Below are 18,596 nucleotides of genomic sequence, written 5' to 3'. Positions count from 1 at the left end.
CTTAGATGAGATACCTTGCACTGCGCGCGAAGCGGTGCGGCGGACTCGGCTCAGCTAAGCGTCGCGATCTTGTAGTTGAAGTGCCCACCAGCCAATTAGATGTCACGCCCAAAGTCATGACAGGATAAGTTCTCTATTTCCTGAAGCACACATGAGAAGAAGAATACAAAAGCGTCTAGCCGTTCGTTCGTTCGTCTTCAGACCAGCCACTGACCCCCTTCAAGTCTTCGAGGCGAGGACGCCCCGCTCTGCTGGCTGGAAGACTCGTCGTGGTCCGTGTCGACGTCCGCCTCGCAGTCCGTCTGTCCACACGCAGGTAAGTCGTTAGACAGCTGAACTCTGGGAGGGAGGGAGGGAGGGAGGGTCGAGTTACTCGGCATCTGCACGTACAGGCCTCGCGGTGCTCTGTGAAGTACTCTGAGAGGAGTTCTGAGACGTCGTATATGCAGTATCGGACGTAGCGGCATCCTGGCCAGCAGCACTCCAGTCTGCGTCTTGGCACGTCTGCGTCTGCTTCTTCACCTCTACGCTGACCATCTCGGCCAGCTCCTGCAGCTCCGTCTTGGACTCTTCGATGCGCAGTTGAAGCGCCCGCAGGTCTGCTCGCTTCCCCGCTTTGGTGGATGAACCGCTTGTGGGTTCGTTGGCTGAGACGGCTCTCCTTGTCCGTTGGTAGCGACGCACAGCAGCAACGAAGAGCAGCAGGTAGCGCTCGATATCGCGCATGAGTACAAGACTCCCCGACCCTGTCGACACGAAGCCTGGGATCCCGATGCGGCCTACGGGGTCGATGCGATCCGGAACAGTGGATCTCTCCGCCTGCACGATCACCGCCTCGGTCATGGTCGACAGGTCGTCCTGAGACGCGCGGATGCTGCACTCGAGCCCCTCCAGCTCTTGGAGAATCTCCGCTGCATCCTGCACGTGCGGGCCGACGCCTTCCGTCGGTCTCCCGCTCCTCTTCTGCCCTTCGACCGCAGCCTCCAACGCGCGATGTCGTCGGTCCACAGCGGCGGTCGATCGAAGCAAGTGCACGTCCACGTCCTGCAGCAACTGCGCTCGCCAGCCGCGCGCCGTCAACGACGACATGTACTCGCTGAATTCTGCCTGCTGCCCGACGCCGACGTAGGTGGCCTGCTCCAATTTAATGCGCGGACTCACGCGAATGTCGTCCCTGTCCTGCTCGTCGTCGTCAGCGGCAGAATTCTTCTTCCCAGTCTTCCGTCGACGCTTGGGCGGCGGGGCCTTGACGTGTGCAGACTTCTCCGGTGCAGCCTTCTCCGTGGACTTGCTCCGAGCCGTGGAGAGTTTCTTCCGGCGCTTCCACCTGCGCTGGTCCGAGCCTGCGCCAGCAGCTTCACCGTCTGCAGAGTCGGACGAGTCTCCTAATCCGTCGCTCTCTTTTGCAGAGTTTTGTTCTCCGGTAGCAGGATTGGTAGAGTTAGCGTCGGCGTTGGATTCCTCCTGCGAGGGCTTGGACGGCTGCGTGGGTTCTACCTCGGACTCGTCCGACTCGGTGGAGAAGTCCTCATCCGGCAGCAAATAGCGTAGTCCACCTAAATGACAATAGCAACCACTTAGTTGGTCATTCTACCCGTTCTACTTTTTCAGCCCGCTGACAAGGTAGAGTCGCCCTACCTTGTTTCAAAATGAAAGCGTAGAGCTCGCCCTCGCCCACGAAAAAGTCCCGTCGCTGCTTCAGTTCTACCTCTTCTTCTCTCTCCTTTGCGCCGGGGACGTAGTACAGTTTCTGCTGCTGGAGGCCGTGCGGTTCCACGATCTCCCACTTGCGCTCCTTGATGATTTTCACGACTTCTTTGCCGCTGAGGCCGATTTTCTTGAGCAGCTCGCGCGGCGGCCGCTTCTCGTTGGACATGGCCACGCCGCGCTGGCTGCTGCGCAGTGTCGTCAACGCCGGCCGCTTGGGCGCAGATATAGCAGCGGCGGCGTCAGGAGGCGGGCTCGGCGACGCCATGGCCGCCATGACGTCCAACTACTGGAGCCCAAGTAGTGCGGTATAATCAAACTCAGTTACTGCTGATTAGAAACGTTTCTAAATAAACTTTAAAAGAAAGACAACAAAATTGAGCATGATACGGTACCAACTGCAATTATAGGGGAGTTTGGTGTTCAAATTGGTTCCACTGAAGGTAAACTTGTACTCTTGATGTAAGTATCCTACTAGAGTACTTAGTTAAGTAGTATATTAATGCATGTAGAACATACCGTGTACTCAATGTACTCAAATGAAATTAGCATGCCAAAGGTGTGCTGCATGATGCGGCAGTAACAGGCGGTCCAGAAGAGTACAATAATGCACGTAAAATATACGGCGGCAAACAAAAAATTACTTACGAACCTAAGTACGAATCGCGATTTATCGTGAAGAGCGCTGTCTTGCGCACATTTTGAGCCCTTCTTTGCATCGAAATGTTGAAAATTCGAGGAGTTGTCGGCACTTGATAAGGGTCAAAATCCTACCACGTTTTGAACGATAGTGACTTCAATTCTTTCTCAAAATTTGCTTATCGTATATTATCAGAAAGCTCTTGTTAAAGGCAATCGCATTAAAGTCTTTTCCGCGTTCTACGAGTAATTTTCACTTTTAAATTTTCGATGTCTGGATAGGTACGAATTCTGATTGGTGAACTTTAAAGTCGATTATCTCGATAACTCTCAATGGCGCGTTAGTAACATTTTGTTCGCCGTTGTCTCATATGAATGTACTTCGAGTAACAAGGAAAAAAGGAGATGTAGAATCAATAACTTCTCATATCACTCCACTCACTCTCGCTGCCTTGGAATAGCGACAGCGGACGTTCATCAATGAGGGAGACCAGGTCCAAACAAGGACCCAGCACTGCAACCACCGACATCCCGAGTCAATGAATGAAGTCGAATACGATCATCAAAGTTATTGAGGTTGTCTACTCGGAAAGTCAAGTAGAATAAGTTGTACTATAGAAATGATCCTGTATAAGTACGGTCTTGGCCTCTAATTGAAAAAGTTGCCGTTGCATATTTGATCATGATTATCCGTACGTGCAGAATTCACCTACTTGTACGCCTTTCATTAGATGGTGCACTTCAACTTCGACATTGAACTTGCCAGTATTGACGTGTTGCTGATGCTGGCATTGCTCTTCGTACATTTTGCTCCGCAACAGCCTGTCGACTCAGCTACCACGAGTAACAGCAGTGGATTCTCTCCTCTATCTCACCGGAGTAGTCTAACAGTACCTATGGTATCATATACCCACCAGTAAGCATCAATTCTCTTTTTCACGGTGTACAGAGAGGACGCAAACGAGGTGGAGGGCTCACAAGAGAAGAACATGGACATTATACCAAGTTTAGGCTACGCTTGGTGATATTGCTAGCAGGCTCCGTACACTATGCTGCGGATCGTCTTGACCATGACGTCGCCCCACGCCATAATCCCAGTCGAGAGTTCGTGCAGCGTCTCCTCGGAGAGCGGGAACTGTGGCCGATGGATTTTCAAGAAAGCCGCCCTTATCATCGTCACGACAAGTTCGCCTTCAACTCCGTTAGTCGCTGGTTTGCGCCTAGCAACAAACACGGCAGTGGCCGAAATATCCTTTCGAACTCGCGTGGCAGAGTTGTAGGGGTACAACTCGTCCTCGTCGACGGAATCGAGCACCACCATCCCGTATTTCCCCTCTGCATCCATCTTTGGAAACAGCAGCGAGCTCGTTTCCAGCGTGACATCGTCGTAAACCGTCGACAACACTCGAGCGTTGTACATACTGCCATGACACGAGTCGTAGTCGTCCCTGACGGTCACGTGGCCCAGCCGCTCCGTGATGCTGATCTCCATATTCGTCAGATAATACACGGCTGCGTCGTACACTTGCTGCAAAAACTTGACCCCAGGGAACTTCATCGTCTCAAAACGGACACCACAGAAATCGCGCATCTGATTCGAACAGTTCGTTCGAAAACATCGCCTTCTCCCCATCCGTGTAAGTGTACAGCGGGTGCGACTGCTGGGTTCCCTATTGAAATAGACACTGCAAGTTATGTTGTTCAAAGAAATAGCCCCCAGATAGTGCACCTACCAGACATCGGCCCATAGCTGACTGCATTTTAGCCACCTCTAGCTGCTGCCTTCTGCCTTTGTCGCGCAACTTAGCGTTCTCCTTTTGGGTCTGCTTTAGCTTGGCGTCAACTTCCGATTGTTCTTGTCCAGGCTCGGCGGACCTGATCTTCAGCACTGCCACCTGCGACTCGAGCCTACAGATCTCTTCGCGTAGCTCCTTCGCTTCCTCCTACAACATAATTCGCCACATTAGTCTTGCGATCAACGCAAATTAAGTTGAGGACGCCGAACGTACCCGTCGAGCAGCGTAGGTGCATTTGGGTCGTTTAGCGTTGTTCAGTGTCAGAACCATTGTCACTTGCTCGCGGAAATTGTGAAGTGATCGAACGTTTCACGCCACCGCCACTAAACAAGCGAGGCTTCGACAACAAAACGACTCACTGCTACTGTACACTGTATGAAATTGCAAAAGTGATTATCGTCGGTCAAGTTTACGTGGGAGAATCGGATGGTACGTATCCCAGATACGTTGCATGGTCAGCAATGAACGATACCCCATGTTGACGCGCGCGCGCCCAAGGCCTTCAACTTCTCCGTAAACATTTTACGATTCGATTCTGTTCTGCGTGATGAGACGACTTGATCGACAGCCAAATTGTTCGCTTTGATATATGTATGGCTTACTCGCAGCATGGGAGGGGGCAGATGTACTGCATCTCGGCAACTATATTCCTATGTATGGGGGCTTCAGCGTGAACTCCGTCACCGTCACACTCAGTCTCACGCACGCAGTCGTCACGCCAGCAGACGCGGACTCGATCATCGAGTCCGCGTCTGCTGGCGTGATCGAGTCGATGCGCTTCAACCTCAGGCGAGGATCGCCAAAGCACTGCGAGTACAATCGAATTGCTCCGTCATCACGGTCAGCGTCGGTCGCGTCCGCGGGTGGCTCATCATCTCTCTTTTTGTACTAGCTGGGTGTCTTTCGCTATCCCGTCACCTTGGCGCTTTCCGTGGTTAGTTGGGCTGGACGAAGTCCTGCATTGGGCGTGGCGCTGCTGTGTCTTTGAGCGACACCAGCGAGTCGGTGGTATAGACGTAAGGGAGACCGGGGCTGTCATCGGTGTATCGATCACTCCTGAGAGCAAAGTCTTGTTGAACCTAGCGCGGCGGCGTTCTCCGAGGTGGAAACGAGGTCATTAAAGCTGAGGCTGGGAGATCTGCCATGACGAGTGAGGGGCGATTCAGAAGTGAGTGAACCCCAGGAGACAGCGGGGAGGGAAGGGAGGGGAGAGCGGGGTGCCAAGCTTACGCTACGGGACGACTACGAGGTGGCGCTTCCAAACGCGAAGCGATGATCCAATACTTGGTGTGACAGACCACAGGCTCTCTCAGCGTGACTAAACCGGGTCACGTGTATGTCGTCAGCCATGGAAATCACGAGTGGTGCAGATCACCGCGACCAACGCAGCTTATATCAAATACAGTACTGCAAGCGTTGCCTTCCTCGGCTCGTTGGCTCTGTCCAAAATACATGATACCGCTGGTGAAGAGATCCTCTATTTACGTTAATTGCTAACTCCAGAGACCTGGATTAAAGGCAATGCCTTTGGCCACGGTGGGCGCAGTTCTTGGGGGCTCGATGCCGGATTGCTGATGGCTTTGTGCCGAATTTCTGGGTTTCTGGTAGCTTGATGCCGATTTTCTTGGTGGTTCTTGAAATGTTTGGACACATGAGAGATCACCAGTCTCCCATGCTGCAAAGTCCTTCCTTGTTCTCCTCTTGCCAGCCGCACATCGCCGTCAACACGTCCAAGGAGGTCGTATCGACTGGTTGGGGCACTTGGGAGTATACGCGAATCCGTTGAACCAGCTTCCGGGGTTAGCATACGTACCTGATAAATGGGTAGGTTGGTCGCTGCCTTGCAGCTGATGCACGTCGCGCGGGAACAGGGGGCAGAGGACCCGGGGGTACCGTATTTTAGGTTTGGAGCTGCAGCACCGTTTGGTATGACAAGGAGAGTTGCGTTGATGCAATATCGTAACGAGAAAGAAGTGTATCCTGTACTATATTGCAAGCATTTCGCTACTCCGACCGTGGTTGACCATTTGCGGACGCAGCAGTCGACGTGCTTTAACCGCGCAGCACGCTAGAGACATCCTCTAGGCTGCCGAGTACCCGGAGTAAAGGGCCCACGAAATCAACGTCACGTTCCAAATGCGCGACACGGCCGGTCTCTTCGTCCAGCAAGAAGGTAATGGAGCAGTTGAGCTGCAGTCGCTGACCTAGAAGCCTTCCAGCCAGCTCTGCGCGATCGTTATCATCGTCTCGGCGTGTACACTTCAGGCTCGGGAAGAAGCTGCCCATCGAGCGTTCTGTCACAGTCACACTAAGCCTTGCCGTAGCAGTCATGACGCCAGGAGCCGTCGACTCGACCCGCTTGAGCTGAAGATCGGGGTGATCGAAGTACGTCGACCAGCGGCAAGCCTGTTCCATGAAACTCTTCAGTCCGCAGGTCTCCCCCAGGGCCACGTCAGGCGAGAAATACTCCTGGTAGAAGGCCGTGAAGCTCGCCGCTTCTTCCCCGTGAAGCTCACTCCAAGGGGAAGAGAAGGTTTTGCCCACTAGGCGAGAAGCCTCAGCAATGATGACCCAGGGGTTGCATTTGGTTCGACGACCAGAGTGAGTGCTATCAACTCCCCGCTTTAGACGATCGACTTCCTCTCGCAGTTGCTGAACGCTCTGCTGCAGCTGCAGCTGGCGGTTCTGCTGCCTCATGCGATAGCGCGCCTGGTTGGCTCTGCACTGCGCGCGCCGCTTGACGACTTTGTCTTCTTGTGTCACCTTTTTCTCGCTCGGCTTTGGACTTCCAGCTGAGCCCCGAAGGCTGTGCCAGGGGTTTGTGTTGCCCGAGGTAGGGAGGTCTATCGCTGAAGCTTCCGGGCTTGACTTGGGGGAAAACTTGTTGAGCATCCTGCTGGCCGCTATGTAGGCCTAGCTCCTGGGGCACGCGGGACGACGCGCCCAACGAGAGCGTCCCCGAGCCGTCCTTGGTTCAGGTCGAAGCACGTCGCGTAGTTTCTGGAGAGGGGTTCCATCGAGTGAAGGAGTCTCGGGTAGGTTGGTTCGTGGGTAGCGCGTGAGATGAGTTATGAGCTCGGACTCGAGGGAACACTGGGATCAAGCCAGTGAACTCAAATTGAGGTCACCGCAATGGGTCACCTTTGATCGTAAACGCGTAACCCCGCGGGCTGGATTACCAGATGCAGAAATAGGCGGAAACTGTTTACATACGATCGACACCAAACATTCGTCAACGCGTCAACACATTTCCTGTCGAAAATAAAAACTTCACCACGCGTGAAAAAATAATGAAGATTTTCTATGAGTTTCACGACGGAATGCTTCCGTTGGCTCCTCCACCTGGAGCCATGGTACAAGGCCCTTTAGCCAGCTCGCGAGTTATCGATGTGAAAAAAATGCAAAAAGACACATAGGTTTGATGACGTACTTAAGTAACGTGGAAACTGATGATCATCAAAATGAGCAAAGCAACGTGGGACGAAGCCGATGTCGCTCAATCCTGTGGACTGGTCAGGCATTGGGCGGGTGTTGTATCGTACCTAGGTAGGCTCGAGGGCTGCTTGCTATGGGCACTGTTACCTATTCAAGCTTCCGAGCGTCCAACGTATCCATTCTATCCTCACTACCGTAGACTCTTGAGACTATTTACTACACGAGCTGTGATCGTTGAGTGCACTGGACACATCCTCTAGGCTGCCAAGTACGTGAAGCAAAGGAGCCACGAAATCGACGTCATGTTCCAACTGCGCGACACGGCCGGTCTCTTCGTCCAGCAGGAAGGTAATGGAGCAGGTGAGCTGCAGTCTCTGTCCAAGGAGCCTTTTGCTCATGTTCGGGTTTTTCCGCTGCAGTTTCGGGAAGAAGCTGTCCAGTGTGCCTTCTGTCACCGTCAAGCTGAGTTCTGCAGTGGCCGTCATGACACCAAGAGTGATCGATTCGACTCGTTTCAGCTGACGCTCAGGGTCTCCGCATTGTCTTGACCAGCGCCAAGCCTGCTTCAGACTCTTCAGTCCACTAGCGTCCCCCATGGCCACATCAGGCAAGAAATACTCCTCGTGGGAGATTGCACAGCTCATCATGTCTGCCTCGGCAAGCATGTTCCAGGAGGAAAAGCTTTCGTCCAGGATACGCGACACCTCGACGATGATAGTCCAGGGGCTGTACTTGGTTGGGCGACCGGTTTGGTTGGTTTCGAGTCCCCTCTCTAAACGCTCGACTTCATCTCGCAGCTGCCGGACGCTTAGCTCAAGTTGCAGCTGGCGGGTTTGCTGTCTCCAGCGGTAGCGAGCCTGTTGGCTTTACATTGCTCACGACGTCGGATGTTTTTGTCCTCCAGTGTCATTTTCCTCTTGTCTGCAGGCCGCAACTTGGCTGGACTTGTACGCTGGCTCAAGATGGACTCTTTCGTTCTGGTGACACGGCGAAGGCTCTGTCTGGCACTTGGGTTGTCGACCCGGGTACAGTCTATAGTTGGTGAAGCCCCCAAGCTTGGTCCGAAGAACTGGCTTAGCAGCCTGCTGCTCGCTACGAGGTCGATGTGGGCCCGAGCATGACGCGCCCGACAAGGGCGTCCTCCAATTTCCGGTGCTCAGGGCCGAATTGGTGGAAACGAGTCGTGTTGTTTCTAAAGGGGGGTTCCATCGTGTGAAACAGTATTCGTTGCGCGCGCTTGTGGGGTACGTGGTGATACGAGTTATGAACTTGAGTTGTGAGCCATGAGCTCAGAGGGAGCCTTGGGGCAAGCCAATAATTCTCTCTGTGGCGAATAATCGCGGCAACTCGTAGCCGCTGAGTACGGGCAGATCCAGTCCAATAAGCCTGCGACCATGATGACCACCTGCGCAACAGGAAAAAGTGGTTTACGATTCGGCACCGGCACCTCATCACTGGCGAATCCTGCATGTATCAAAAGCTATCCGTGATTCTCTTGAATTCGTGTGCGTCTGACCTCATTTTTGTATCAAAACTTTTGCGTTTCCTGCGCGCACACGAATTCTTTTTGCCCGCGACGACCTTTCCATACAAACTGCTGTTAAGCTGGTGGAAATGCAGAGTCGTTACGAATTCGTGTGCGTCAAACGCACAGAAAAACTACTTTGAACCTCGAAACTCAATACCACACAGGCGCATAACAACCGCAGTTTATACAGCCACAAGTTCGAGGCGACAGGCAGTAGTGCGTCGTCGCGCATTGCCTTTGCATAATGCAGCGTGAACCCGTGGCCAGGCAACCTGGCTACACCAGCGCCCATTAGGCTCCATATAACTCGTCCTCGTCCTCGGCAACTGCATCAACGACGTGACGTAAGACGAGCTGAATTATCTTTTGCTTATATGCACGTGTGTTGGTGTTTCGACGCTAACCTACGCGTCTTGGCTCGATCTACGGCGATTTTCTCGAATCTCGTTCAATGCAGTAGACCATTTGAGCTGATCTTTGCGCCTTTGACGATTTTTTGGTGTTACATCGCTGATACGAAGCTTCGGAATAGCGCCTTGAAGCATTTCGCGAGCCTGCTGCACAGTTGGGGTTGATATCCAGCAGCCTCGCGGAACTTTGGCTTGTATCTCCATCATTATACACCGATAGGCTGAGAGCGTCTTCCGCTTCCCACAAGTGGAAAGGTCCTGCCACTGCAGGAAGCGATATGGACCAATTCGCCCAGATGGGTCACCACAGCACCAGTGCTCCCAAGCACACCTTAACGACATGCTGGGAATAGTAAAATCAGCAGGTGCTCGCGTCAATCTTGAGTTCGTAAGAGTCAGGTTTTGTGTAGCCATTTGGACTCCATCGTTATCATCTACATCTAGGCGGTCCTGAGATTCTTCTGTAGTGCAACCCAATGGCTGGGGTAAATGGCTTCGGACCGCTGCAACTAGCTCAGCTATTCCACAGTCATTAAGCGCCCGCGATATACTGGCATTAAGCTCTGTTGACGACAAAGAAGATCGACAACGGGACATTTCTTCTCTCATCAACTGCACCACAGTGGGCGCCAGCTCACTAACCGACAATGATAGCTGCTGTAGCTGCGCCGATGGCTGCTCCATCGATACCATCAAATGAACGTGCGGAGGTACACCAGTAGGCCTTATTCGATCTGATGGACGTGCCGTTCGGCAAACCACTTTCTGTTGCAACTGGGAAACTAGTCTGGTATTTCCGAAAAGCGCGTTGCGATACAATGGATGCTGCTCACTCAGCGTGGTTCTTGTAAAGCCATGCTACATAACGACATATTCCACGAACGTACATCTTCACAGTCTTCTGGCCGATCACATTATGCTTGACTGCTTGTACCTGACTGGCGAGATCCGCAGCGTCCGGGTTCGTGAGCATGTCGGCATTCGGACCCGTGGTCAAGGTGGCGTCTGGGCTCGTGGGCATGTTGGCGTCTGGATTTGTGGTTGTGATGGCGTCTGGATTTGTGGTTGTGATGGCGTCTGGATTGATGAGCATGTCGGCGTACGGATCCATGGTCAAGGCGGCGTTCAGATTCGGGGGCACGATGAACGTGCGTATCGCGTCTGGCGCCTAGCTCCAAAAGTCACACACCACTTCGATTAAGTACGATCGCAGGATAGTCGCACAAATTCTTGCTACATATGAGAATCCAGTCGGTTTTGTGTGGTACATGGTGCCGCTGACGACATGGCTACATTGTGTAAGTATGGTGTGGCAAAATGTTGTTTAAGTATTGCCTGAGGTACAAGTAACTTTTTTCGACGAATTAATCTGTGTGAGGCTGTCCATACCATGACGGTGCCGACAGTGGCCTACAGCGTCGTGATTGGTAGAAATAAGCATTTAGTTGAGCGGTTAATCTATTGGTCATATCATTTGACTCAAATGTCAATTCCAAGATGCAGGCCAGGCCGCAAGGACGGCGGGTGGGTCATCAAGGAGGGCGGCGAGCCGAAGGACGTCGGCGAAAAGGGGGGGGCTGCATAGTTCCTGTTGGAAGTGCTGCAGGCACGTAGGTGTAACCCCATGGTGGGGGTACACGGTTACGACACCAGAGTCGTACCCACGACAGATCTTTAGGAGATTCTAGAAGCTTCGTAGGGGCGACCGCCCAGGAGGACACGTAGAGAGAGAGAGCTCACTTCTCGATTGGTAAAGCCACTGACGAGGCCCCCGGCGGGGGGCCGAAACGCGTCTGGCACGCGTTCAATAGAGAGGTCGTACATGCATGCTCCAAGTACTTCCTACAGGTTATGAGCCCAAAGGGCTCGGCGCGATCGAGGGCAAGTGCTGGTGCTGACTCGCAACGACGACGGAGAGCCCGCCCGGATGCGAGGGCGTGGTGTACAAGTCAAGAGTGTCGATGAGAGAGATGGTGCTGGTTGTTCCCGGTGGATCGGCGCGGCGTTGGTCGGGACGCCCGCGAAAGGGGCGACCGAGTGCCGATGCGCGACGGAGGTGATGGTGTGTGCGGTGACGACTGATCGACGGAGGTCGATGGAGGAAGGAGACTCAAGCTCAGGGGGAGCACGAGGTGCTCGCGGCTACGAAGGCCAGGGGGAGCACGTTGGTGCTCATGGTGACGGTGCAGACGAAGGTGCTGAAGGTCAAGGCCGGTGCGAGGGCGAAACGATACCGCGGACGCACGACGGGCAAGTTGGCAACGTAAATGGGCGCCAGGGACCGGTGGACGCGCGGCAGTAAGGCCAGCAGCGCCCGGTGGTGGACCCAAGGTTGCAAACAGCTCAAATCAGCTCGTCAAAGGCAATACAAAAGCTAAGTAACTTGTCGGCAGCAGAACAGATATGTATATTATATCCTTATTACTTAGATTTCCTATGGGATGAATACATATTTCGGCCGCGTTGCCGGCATTATACGTCGGTATAGTGTCGGCAGCAAATATACCTACCCCTAATCATGTTGATTGGCCTAAATAGGGATCTACCGGATGCTTATTCGCTGAAAAAACGTATTGGACATCTGATTGGGCCATGGCCGCCATACAGTGGCCAAGTCAAGTTCTTGTATGTCGGCACCGTCACGATATTCATCCATACAGCTCTTCTAGCTGTCCTCCCAGGATAAACGCAGGTTTCAGATCATTTGTCCATTGCTCTACGAATACAAGGCCTTTTTAAAGTAAAAAAGAAGAAAAAACAATGTAAACCTCAAATTTAAAACAAAACATCATTTTTTATCTTAGCCTACACCATTCTATTTCAATAAAATTAATGTTGAGAGCATGAAATTTGAGGGCTTTTTCGGGCCGGAGGCACGACTTTGTTTCACTTTTCGTTGGATGAAAGCTGTCCTGCACTCAGAACGAGTTTCGGGATTTATTCTGTATGGCGAGGCGTTCCGAAGTGGGAACGAGTTTTGGCTGCGTATACTAACTCTCATGTGGGTGACAACTTGATAAGCCTCCCACTCAATCGCTGGCACTTGCTGGATGTGGAGAAAGCGACGTATTCGATCGAACTATTTCGGTGGGGGATTTCTGCGGTGTGCGCTTCGAGACTGTTCAGTTTTCTGGGGTCAAGTCTCTGCAGCAAGTGTACGACGCAGCCGTGTATTATCTGACGAATATGGAGATCAGCATCACGGAGCGGCTGGGCCACGTGACCGTCAGGGACGACTACGACTCCGTTCACGGCAGCATGTACAACGCTCGAGTGTTGTCGACGGTTTGCAACGATGTCATGCTAGAAACAAGTTCATTGCTGTTCCCGAAGATGGACCCCGAGGGGAAATATGCGCTGGATTCCGTCGACGAGGACGAGCTCTATCCCTACAACTCTGCCACGCGAGTTCGAAAGGATATTTCGGCCACTGCCGTGTTTGTTGCTAGGCGCAAACCAGCGACTAACGGAGTTGAAGGCGAACTTGTCGTGACGATGATAAGGGCGGCTTTCTTGAAAATCCATCGGCCACAGTTCCCGCTATCCGATGAGACGCTGCACGAACTCTCGACTGGGATTATGGCGTGGGGCGACGTCATGGTCAAGACGATCCGCAGCATAGTGTACGGAGCGTGCTAACAAACGCCGCCAAACACAGTTTAAACTTGGTGTGTGTCAAGCAATAGATGAATGCACTCATGTCGAAGTTGTTATTTTGTGTAGGGTACATATGATTGCTAAATGAAGTGCTGCGTTTAGAAACGTGAACCCATTTCAGCCAGCTGATCTCTTGGTCCATCAACAATGCTGCGACTTGGCCAGCGACTTCCGACGCTGGGCCAGCGCCTGGCGCCTGCTGCTGCGGCCTGCGGCTCCCCGTATCTGTCTTGTGTGCGCTTCAAGCGCTCGGCCGCCAAGTCTGGGCGCGTGAGCGCCGCATCCGGCTCCGGTGCGACGTCTTCAAGTCGAGAAATGGTCATTATTGACAATAATAACAACATTTGTTATTGTGCAGACCGCAGCGCGGCGCTGACGATGGCCATCCGCCAGATCGAGAGCAGCTTCGGCAAGGGCGCGGTCATGCAGCTGGGGTCCACGTACGCCCGCTGCACTAAAATCTATGCCCCATCGCGACAAAAGTTAATAAGTGTTTGCTTATTTATTTATTAATGCAGCAAGATCGCAGAGCGCGTGGACGTGATTTCTTCGGGTTCGTTGTCGTTGGACTTGGCTCTGGGTGTCGGTGGCATCCCACGAGGGTGCGTGAGTTGATGTGGAGGTGATGAAAATCGAGTTGCAACTTGACATTTTTTGCTAGACGTGTGGTGGAGATCTACGGCCCCGAGAGCTCCGGCAAGACAACGCTGGCGCTGAGTTGCATTGCTCAAGCTCAGAAGACTGGCGGGACCTGTGCCTTCATCGACGCAGAGCATGCCATTGACGCCCACTACGCCAAGGCTCTGGGTGTCGACATTGACGCGCTCTACGTCTCGCAGCCGGACTCGGGCGAAGAAGCTCTGGAGATCGCCGACACGCTCATCAGGTCGGGGGCAGTGGACCTCGTGGTGCTGGACAGTGTGGCGGCTCTGGTGCCGCGCGCGGAGCTGGAAGGTGAAATGGGAGACCAGCAGATTGCGCTGCAGGCGCGCCTCATGAGCCAGGCGCTGCGGAAGCTGACGGGATCGCTGTCCAAGTCCAACTGCACCATTATCTTCCTGAACCAGATCCGCCAGAAGGTGGGCATCATCTTCGGATCACCTGAGGTGACGTCGGGTGGCACGGCGCTGCGTTACTACGCGTCTGTGCGGCTGGACATTCGTCGCAAGACGGCCATCAAGGAGGGCGACCAGGTTGTCGGCAACGAGACCGTGGTGAAGGTGGCCAAGAACAAGCTGGCCTCGCCCTTCAAGGTGGCGACTTTCGACATGATGTTCGGTCACGGCATAGATCGTCAGTCTGAACTGGTACGGCATCGCGAGCTGGGATTTTTGGGAGATGTGATGACTTTCTTACCGTACTTCTTGCTGGCTTGATTAGCTTGACTTGGGTGTGCAGCATGGTCTCCTGAAGCGCTCTGGCGCATGGTACAGTCTGGTTGGAAGCGACGGTGCGTCGTACAGTTTATCTTCGTCTGCTTGGTGTATGCTTGTCGAATGACTAACGGCGTGTCATTATCGTAACCTCGTACGCAGAACCCATTGCTCAGGGCAAGGCGAAGGCCAAGGTATTCCTACAGGAGAACCCTGACATCGCGAAGGACCTCGAAGCCAAGCTGCGTCAGATGCTCTTTGAACCAGCGGAGGCTGAAGAGGGCGTGGAAGAAGCTAGCGTTGAGGCGGGTAGCGAGGAGGCTAACGAGGACGAGCCCAGTGCCGAGGTAGAGGTTGATGTCACCACTGAGACTGGCAGCGACGCTGGCAATGAAGACGAGAAGATTACAGGCTGAAGATCCTATGCTAGACCACAGTCGTGTACCGCCGCGCGAATGTTTTCCAGCCGTCAATAATCTTCCGTGACTTCTTTATTTGTGCAAAGTTGGTCTGGATGCCCGTGAACTGCTCGCTTGTATTCTGCCTTTTGTTACTTGTTGTTTCCTCGTTGTCCGAAGGTTGGCGAGCACGTATTTGCTGTCTGGGCATTGTCTTGCGACACCAGCTAGCGTCGGGATGTACGCACCTACGACCTAAAGACCGAGCTCTAAATATGTAGCTCACAAATACAGACTAGACCAACTAAAATGCCATACTGAACGACGTCGGCGGAAGCACGTTCGCCACCTGGCATCGTTCTGCTTTCGAGTAGCGCTTCTTGATCACCGCCAGGTTGTTCGACGGTGAGTTAGAGTACAGTGTCTGAAGCTCTCCCATACACTCCTTTAGATCCGACCAGTTGTACTGGCAAGCATCCACCAGCTCCTTGGTCTGTAAGACAACAGCAGCGTTAGCAAGGTATGCCCACTTATCGCCCCAACATCACGGAGCATACTAACCATCGGGAACCCGTCAATCGTGTACATGGCCATAGATAAGCAGCAATCCGCCACCACTGACGGCAGATACTTCAAGAACTGGTACTCTTGCAGTGCCAGCTCGAGCAAGTAGTGCGCAAGCATGGACGTCTTTTTCTGAATTGGTGGGATCATACGCTCGTAAATATTCAGGAAATCCAGCGCTGGTCACATCAGAAGGCATGATGTGAGATCAACGATAACGGGTCTATGGCAGGCCAGTACGGACTTACCAGTGGGCACTGAGAGCGTAAAGTTGAGAGTGTTCAACAGTTTTTCTTCCATCTCCAATACTTCCACAGACGTGTACACGTTGTCGGCGCACATGGCGAGATCCTCCACGCCAATATATGAGACGTCTTCGCATTTAGAAGCAACGTGCAAGCAAGTCGCCCCAAGCAATTGGAACTGCGTCTTCTTCACCATAACGATGTCAAGGTAGCGATCAGTGTAATTGACCGCAAGGAATGCTGTACGCAGACACATCTCGAACACGTCCACCACTGACGGAGATCACGCAAGCACGTAAGTCAGCTATTCAAAACGATGCAAGCAAGCATCATAGTTTACCTTCAATTAGCCAGTCGACAAGCATTGATCGGTGGGCGGGTCGGAGCGTTTTTTGCCGGCTAAACATTCAAGAAAACGGAAAGATAGCATTAGGACCGTCAATGCCTATCATACACAATTACAAACAATCCAATGTCCACGCACCTCAAGTACTTGATCTCCTTCCAGGAGTCCAGCTCCGTCTGACGCAGGTACGCATGAAACAACTCGACATGCTCCGGAGTTGGGCCAATACGTGCTCGGCTCATCGTGTAGCACATTTGGTCCATAGGAATCTTTGGTGTGAGTGGTAAAAATGCAGGTGCCTCGTCGGAGAAGTACGGATGACGAAGTGCATCTTCAGCCGTAATGCGCTGATCCGGGTTATACACCAGCAACTTGGTCAACAAGTCTATGCCGAGATCCGAGATTCCCGGGAACAGGCGATTCAATGGTCGACGCTTCCAGTGCGGGAACTCGAAGTGGTAGTTCGGCAAAGACGAGAAACCTGGCCACGTTTCCGACGTGGGCGTCGACAGTTTGCTAAAGATCTGGAACAGTTGGTCGATCTCCGATATGCCTGTGAAAAGTGGCTTGCCTTGGGCCATTTCGGCGAATATGCACCCGACGGACCAGATATCGACGGCCGAAGAGTAGCCACGGACTCCCATGAGAATTTCAGGGGGGCGGTACCAAAGCGTAACGACCTCCATGGTGTATGTGCGGCGGGGGATTCCTGTTGCTCGGACCAGCGCGAAGTCGGAGATCTGTAGCGTTGCATCACCTGGGGCACGTCACAATAAGTACATGCCATATATACGCACGATAAATGACATCAAAACAATCTGAACAAAGAACTCACTGAGATTGTCTGGGTCTGACGTCTTGATAAGCAGATGCTTCGGCTTGAGGTTACGATGCAAGACTCCGCGGCGATGGCAATACGCGATAGCATCCAGCAGTTGGTGGAGAAGCTTGCGGATCTGAAATTGCGTGAGTCAAACAAACATTAGATCGGAGGCATTTGACATTGTGAAAACTTTCAGACTACTTACCACAGCCTCGGGCAACACGCGGCCACCATTGGGATCACCCGATGGGTTTATAATTTCGTGTAATGTTTTGTCCACGTATGGAAAGAACACGTGAAGCTCATCCTTGGCGAGGCTGATCAGTTCAAGGGACGCGATGTGGTCGTGCTTGATTCCTTTTAGCACCGCCAGCTCGCGGAGCATGTAGTATGGTACCCCCTCTCCCTGTTTTAATATCAAAAAGCCATCCGTTAGTGCTGTGAACGCAGATCAGCATGAACTCCTACCAGATCGCCGCGTACCTTGGGGAATACGCGGGCCTTCTTCATGGCCAGAATTTTGCCAGTAGAGCGTTGACTGCACTTAATGCACGTGCCCTCCGTCCCCTTGTTCTTGATACCCAAGTTCTTGAAGTTAATCCAGTTGACTGATCCTTCGGGAGTCACGCTCGGGAGTGACCGGTACAGCGATCGTCGACTGGTGAGGTCCTTCCACTTCTTCGACACTTCCGACATGCTCATCAGGTCGTCCGCAGTCACCAGGAACGAGAAAACGTGCAGGATAATGTCGATCGGCTGCAGGTCAAAATGCTCCGAGGGTGTCAGCACGGCTTCCACCTCTTCCATCTTCACTTCCGGGGGTGCGTTCCCGTCCCAGTCCTCGTCGTCATTCGCAGCAGGCGACGCAATCAAGATCTCACGACGCACCACTTTGCTGGCGCGGTGCTCCACCGCGCGCTCCGACGGGTCGATGGAGAAGCCCTCCTCGCCCGCCTCCTGGCTGTGAATGTGTTCCCTCGCATAGGCCACAAAGTCCGCCGTCTTAGTCTCACCCTCAGCGTCCCGTTTCCTCTTACCAACTGTTCAAAAACCATAGCAACAACAGCAACAATTAGTACACAACTCTCCAATCCACCAGCATAACTCAAAGCTTCCTACCAAATGGAGTCGAGTCGACTCTGTACTTGGTCTCCACCGCTGCATCTTGCTCCTCTTTCACGTGCACCTGCGTCTTCGCCTCCATCTTGATCTGAGTCACGTGCTCCTGCTGCACCACAGCGACCTCCTCCTTCTTCTCCCGCTTGATCTCAACGCTGCTGGGCTTCTGTTCCTCCTCCTCCTTCACGCCGTCGCCCACGGACTCGGCGCTGGTCTGCGAGGCCAGGTCCAGCGGCTCCGGCTCCACGAAGCCCTTGGCGGCGGCCGCCTGCGAGCGCGGCGTGCCGCCCAGCGCCGCCAGAATCGGGTTCTCGGCGCCGGCCGAGCACAGCAGCAGCGGCAGCCCCGCGCGCTTGCGCTCGGGCTCCGGCACGGGCAGCGCGCCCTGGTCGGCGGCTCCGCTGGCGGCGCGGCGCTTCTTGGAGGGCGTCGCGTCCGACGAGGACGAGGACGCGGCGGCGGACGGCTTGGACTCCATCAACTGCGCTAAAGGAGCTCTCTCTCTCTGTAATGTAATATTTAACGTGAAAATTAGAGATGGGAGGAGGACTATGGA

At 53.4% G+C, this 18,596-nt stretch overlaps 7 protein-coding genes across 7 annotated transcripts; 1 reads left to right on the top strand and 6 right to left on the bottom strand.

Annotated features, from left to right (window-relative positions):
- Positions 1-206: 206 nt before the first annotated feature.
- PHYSODRAFT_464176 (hypothetical protein) lies at positions 207-1,936 on the bottom strand (the record flags this gene model as incomplete). Its single annotated transcript, XM_009518316.1, has 3 exons — positions 207-337; positions 417-1,556; positions 1,639-1,936. Coding segments are annotated over 3 exons (1,569 nt in total), but the record flags the coding sequence as incomplete, so codon positions are not given.
- Positions 1,937-3,376: 1,440 nt separating this feature from the next.
- On the bottom strand, positions 3,377-4,412 carry PHYSODRAFT_263495 (hypothetical protein; the record flags this gene model as incomplete). The annotated part of the gene is made up of 3 exons (XM_009518315.1): positions 3,377-3,937; positions 4,080-4,289; positions 4,356-4,412. The coding sequence occupies 3 exons, from the start codon at positions 4,410-4,412 to the stop codon at positions 3,377-3,379; spliced, it is 828 nt and encodes a 275-aa protein (XP_009516610.1).
- A 1,782-nt stretch (positions 4,413-6,194) lies between these two features.
- Positions 6,195-7,087, bottom strand: PHYSODRAFT_344025 (hypothetical protein; the record flags this gene model as incomplete). Its single annotated transcript, XM_009518314.1, has 1 exon — positions 6,195-7,087. Exon 1 carries the CDS (start codon positions 7,032-7,034, stop codon positions 6,195-6,197), a length of 840 nt encoding a protein of 279 aa, XP_009516609.1. The 5' UTR covers positions 7,035-7,087.
- A 699-nt stretch (positions 7,088-7,786) lies between these two features.
- Positions 7,787-8,242, bottom strand: PHYSODRAFT_294537 (hypothetical protein; the record flags this gene model as incomplete). The annotated part of the gene is made up of 1 exon (XM_009518313.1): positions 7,787-8,242. The coding sequence occupies one exon, from the start codon at positions 8,240-8,242 to the stop codon at positions 7,787-7,789; it is 456 nt and encodes a 151-aa protein (XP_009516608.1).
- A 1,486-nt stretch (positions 8,243-9,728) lies between these two features.
- On the bottom strand, positions 9,729-10,373 carry PHYSODRAFT_418162 (hypothetical protein; the record flags this gene model as incomplete). Its single annotated transcript, XM_009518312.1, has 2 exons — positions 9,729-9,934; positions 10,106-10,373. Coding segments are annotated over 2 exons (474 nt in total), but the record flags the coding sequence as incomplete, so codon positions are not given.
- A 2,232-nt stretch (positions 10,374-12,605) lies between these two features.
- On the top strand, positions 12,606-13,154 carry PHYSODRAFT_471474 (hypothetical protein; the record flags this gene model as incomplete). Its single annotated transcript, XM_009518311.1, has 1 exon — positions 12,606-13,154. A coding segment is annotated over one exon (549 nt), but the record flags the coding sequence as incomplete, so codon positions are not given.
- A 2,093-nt stretch (positions 13,155-15,247) lies between these two features.
- PHYSODRAFT_294535 (hypothetical protein) lies at positions 15,248-18,518 on the bottom strand (the record flags this gene model as incomplete). The annotated part of the gene is made up of 9 exons (XM_009518310.1): positions 15,248-15,436; positions 15,505-15,686; positions 15,756-16,025; positions 16,093-16,151; positions 16,237-16,855; positions 16,934-17,054; positions 17,127-17,327; positions 17,405-17,961; positions 18,041-18,518. 9 exons carry the CDS (start codon positions 18,516-18,518, stop codon positions 15,248-15,250), a joined length of 2,676 nt encoding a protein of 891 aa, XP_009516605.1.
- Between the last annotated feature and the right edge of the window lie 78 nt (positions 18,519-18,596).

Source organism: Phytophthora sojae, assembly GCF_000149755.1.
Source record: "Phytophthora sojae unplaced genomic scaffold PHYSOscaffold_1, whole genome shotgun sequence".
NCBI classification, from domain to species: domain Eukaryota; phylum Oomycota; class Peronosporomycetes; order Peronosporales; family Peronosporaceae; genus Phytophthora; species Phytophthora sojae.
Note: the sequence above shows the minus strand (reverse complement) of the source record. Positions and strands in the feature narration are given on the sequence as shown.